At 35.2% G+C, this 4,837-nt stretch overlaps 1 protein-coding gene across 1 annotated transcript; it reads right to left on the minus strand.

Moving 5' to 3' along the window:
* Positions 1–3,568: 3,568 nt before the first annotated feature.
* Positions 3,569–4,516, minus strand: LOC118783724 (olfactory receptor 52E2-like). The gene has a single exon (XM_036537675.1). It carries the CDS (start codon positions 4,514–4,516, stop codon positions 3,569–3,571), a length of 948 nt encoding a protein of 315 aa, XP_036393568.1.
* Between the last annotated feature and the right edge of the window lie 321 nt (positions 4,517–4,837).

Raw genomic sequence — 4,837 nt, forward strand, 5'->3', positions numbered from 1 at the left:
TTGAACAAAAATATGTACATGGGCTTGTGGAGACTAGATTCTAAATAGATAATCAGCATCAGAAAAATGTTTGCAAAAACTGAAGTAAGGTACACGAAAAGAGTAAAAGTAAAAAATAAGTAATTGAGAGGGCGTGGAGATCCATACACAGTGAATATCAGGGTGACATTCAAAAAGGCCTGGCTCATTATGACAATGTATTAATCCTGAAGGAAAGAAATCATCAAATAAGACACACATGAGAACAACAACTTCATTCACATACAGTAAACTAATCATGGATTTATCCATTTGTTCTTTTAGGCTAACATAAATATCGTGGTCATGTAAATCAAGGGTTTATTTTTTATTTCACTACCATCATTTAATTCAATATGTTGTTGAGATACCACAGTTTTGCTCTTTTATCCGATGTCTTCTTTCTTTTACAACTAAACCCTTTTTCTAAACTAGATATAATCTGAAAGTATTTCTCTCACCCTACTAAAAGTATTGCAGATAGTCCTGTATATGTGACATATTTTTACGTGTACCTCCAGATATTCCATGTATAGACGAGCCATTCAAATATTAACTCACATTCATGAAAGGGAATGAGAATTGTACTGAAATCTGAACCAAGAGGTTCAAATATTTCTCTGCTTTGAACAAATACATTGAATTCCAGGTTTGTTGACCTTGCATTTGCAGATCCACTCAACGTTCTACTCCATTCTGTTCAAATCTGAAAAACCTGTTTTGGTTAAAATGGTATGCAGCACTCCATAGGTGGATAGCGGATATGTGGTTTTTCCATTGCAAGTGTCCAGCTGATCACAAGTGACTTACATGACTTGCATTTAATACAATAATAGATCATTCCACATTTTCATTTTACAAAAGAATCTTACCGTGGTTGAACTCTTCTCGTCACTGTTGTAAGAAACTGCTAACAGGCAGCTCAGATTTAAAGCTTGTGTGTTGTCAGTCATAGGGGTGTAGTGTTCTATTTTAAAGATTGTCTGAGGGAGGATTTCCCCTAAAGGATTACCCATGTTATGATGTAATTAGGATAAGAGATGACAATTTAGGAAACACATGATAAGATATTTTGGTGTAATTTGTTAATATAATAACTGTTTTGAAAACACAGCCTTACAAATTATAACAATATTGATCTCAGCAATCACAAATTCAGAAATTTACAATAACATTATCGTTGATTCCTACATGGGTAACACATGTTGATGTCCTCCTCTCACTGTATGATTTTGGTTTGTTTTGACACCGCATATTATTTTCACAATGGTGTGGGTGGGTTGGGTGGGGGCGGGGTTGTGCAGCAACATGATGTTTCCCATAAACCATAAATCTTCAGATGTGCTTTATTAACTGTTTTTACTGGGTGGTAATGGAAAAATAAGTACACATATCAATACAAGTCACATTTCATGAAGTTTATCTTATTCATGAATGTGGATGAAATTGCAGCAGCTGGATAATGAACATATTTATCTATCATATGAGGTAATATATTGTCTGACAGTGTGGAGAAAAGGCAAACCACTGTTCAATACCACACTAGTAATTCATTCACCAAACCAGAGGTCATACCAGTATATCATCAGCAACACATCCAACTACATCTGGACATGGAGATTACATAGAAGTTTGTGTGTTGATTTGTCTGGCTGAGCTTCTTGTTTTAAATGTTTTAGTGAAGGTACTATTTTGGTATTAAACCTCGTTGTAACCTCGTTACAAGGAAATATGTGATTATAACATGTTATATGATTGTCTGACATGTGTTCTTTGCATTTGCCTTTAGAAATAGTCACAGAAAAACGCATATTATAACATAGGCTGTCAAACAGAGCACAATGACAAAAATATTATACAGTGTAGCGGCACAATAAATTAAAACAAACAAAAACAGGCTGAGAGAAATGAACAGGTTAGTGGCAAGATTTCTCCCTCTGCTGGTTTAAGTACACAAGCCACCATAGGGGCCAACAGCTATGAAATCTTTTATTTCCCCCCCTTGCATATAAACAATATAAATAATAAACAATATTACAGACACTACAAGCAGAAAGGTTACCCTTCATATTACAAGAATAGATTGCTAAACAAATTAGATACCTGCAATTATTAGAAATGTAATTACTAATGACATAATAAAATGGCATCAATAAGGAGGCATTCCAGGACTTCAGAAAATGGGGTAAGTAGATGTTTGTATGTAACAGTGGGGACTACTAAAGAAATAACTACAAATTCACCTTAATCATGATAAACAAATGTGTTTTATTATATGCATGTTGAAAACCCATTACTGAAGATACAATAATACATTTCTCAGAGCCAGTGCTGTAAATGTCACTGCCTTTGCACCAATTTTCCTACTCCACAGAATTGGTACTGAAGATAGACTGATCATTGCTTGCAGGTACTATCGCATCTTCCATGCAATTTTTTAACTTCTAACCTCTTGAATTCCATGGTCACTGCCATTCATTGGAAATGATACAGGAATAAGCTAGGCAGGGAGAGTTCATTTCAAAGGGAGACAAGCAAAACATTTTGCAGATTGGCTTTTAATAATGGAATGTAAAGTGGTGTATCTTTGTTTATTTTTAAATGTAAGTGCACTATTCTGAAGTGCTTCTTCTGACTTCTGGAGATTCTTAACGAAGTGTTGACTTTGTTACAAAGCAGGTTTTTGGTGGCTTTACTGGCTGAGGCATACAGCTGTATTCTGCTCTGGAAATACTGCTTCCACTCTTCAGTAAACTCTAAAATGCTATACTGAAGTCATTTGTAAGGAATAGAGCTCATTAGATGTGGTTGTGGCAGCTTCATCATTTTGTCTTGTGGCAGTTATTCTCGGTGTGGGCACCACTGAGTAATCTATACTAAATTCCAAATGACTACATTAATATGCACACAGTACTCCAGATATGGTCCTTCCCCTGGTTACAGCCATATTCCGAATAAGCTCTTTACATGCAACTGCTAATATTCCTGTTTACATTATTTTGTGTTCTTGTCATTTTGTACTTCTGCAAAATGGCTCTTATTGAGCAATTGTCTCTACATCAGCATGACGTGGAGATGGATTTTGATCTAATATTCCACACAAAACATTCAACATGCACAGAGCATTTTATTTGAAAAAATAGTCTAAATAAAGTGTTTCCATGTCTCAATATTCTGTTTAACAGAGGAATATCCCACATGTCTTCTTTGGGTTTGTCATAACCAGCTTATTGTCTTATTTGGGTTATGATTATCAGAATAAGATATTACATGACTGCTGTTATAGTCAGAACACTTGAATAATCAGGTTAACATCTGAATGCATGCAAACATAGTCATAGTCACTGCAGAGAAGTAATTAGGACAGCCTGTAATTCTCTTTGGCTGTAGATGCAACAGAAATGCATTGATTATCCTCATAAAATGCATAACTTATGAATGCTCCGTAGTTCACAAATGCATGGTGACAAACCCATTTCTGACATGGCATCAGAATTCACTTGCAAACATTATTTAATACATATTACATGGGATAATTGGGATGTGATATTCAGAACTCAAAAGATCCAGCAAAAATCAGGTTTTTTCTCAATATTTTTGTAATACTTTTCCTGATCGCCTGAATTCTAATCCCATATACTATGGGATGTAGCAGAGGAGGAATCAGGGCAAAATGTAAGGACAAAAACACATTAGTCCCTGCAGGAGGGTTGAAGTGTACACGATTGTAAATGACATTGAAGAGAGAAGCCAGGGAGAAATTAATGAAAGTGATTAAGTGAGGAGTACATGTACTCAGGGCTTTCTTTTGTGCTTCCTTTGAGGTTTTCAAGCTCACAAGAAGTATCCTGACATAAGAGAGCACGACTATAAATAATGGTAAACAAACTAGACATACAATTATACATAAACCATACAAGTCAACTAGTCTACTCTTTACACAGGACAGATTAACAACTGACAGATTGTCACAGAACAGCCTTTGAATCGTGTACCTGCACAGTGGGAGATTTGAGGTTAGATATACTTGAATGGATATAATGGAGATAGGACAGAAGTTCACAACAGCCAACAGTTGTTTTACTTTAGTGGGAGTCATGATGGTGTGGTATTGCAAAGGCTTACAGATGGAGACATACCTGTCATATGCCATCACTGTTAAAATTGCATATGCACCAGTTGCATAGACATTGATCCAAAACACCTGAATTAGACAAGCCTCAAAGGAGGTCTCCTGAGTATCTGAGAGAAGATTGTCCATGATTTTTGGCCAGACAGCAGAACTTCCAATCAGTCCATTTATTGCCAAGTTGAACAAAAATATGTACATGGGCTTGTGGAGGCTAGATTCTAAATAGATAACCAGCATGAGAAAAAAGTTTGCAAAAACTGAAAGGAGGTAGGCAAAAAAAATTAAAGTGAAAAAGAAGTAATTCACTGAACGTGGAGCTGCATATTCCGTGAATGTCAATGTGATATTCAGCGTGGTCCAGTTCATTGTGATAATGTTTCCTGTGAGGGAGAAAGTGTTCATCAAGATGCAGTTAAAATGTGAATTTTTAAGGTAAAATAATAAAACACAATAAAAAAATAAAATAATGACCAGAATCATTATTGATTTATACATTTTATGTTATTGTGTCCATACTGCAAATCATACTGTATTGTTCTATAAAACAGAAGCAACTTTTTTTTTCCTATGACACTTTAAGTTTACATTGTTCTGTCCATTAGGCTTTTGATTATTTGTACATAGCCCCAGTGTCTGAAATATAAAAATTTTGGTTGAAAATGGTGATAAACTACCATATTGAACATA

Source organism: Megalops cyprinoides, chromosome 9 (assembly GCF_013368585.1).
Source record: "Megalops cyprinoides isolate fMegCyp1 chromosome 9, fMegCyp1.pri, whole genome shotgun sequence".
Lineage (NCBI taxonomy): Eukaryota > Metazoa > Chordata > Actinopteri > Elopiformes > Megalopidae > Megalops > Megalops cyprinoides.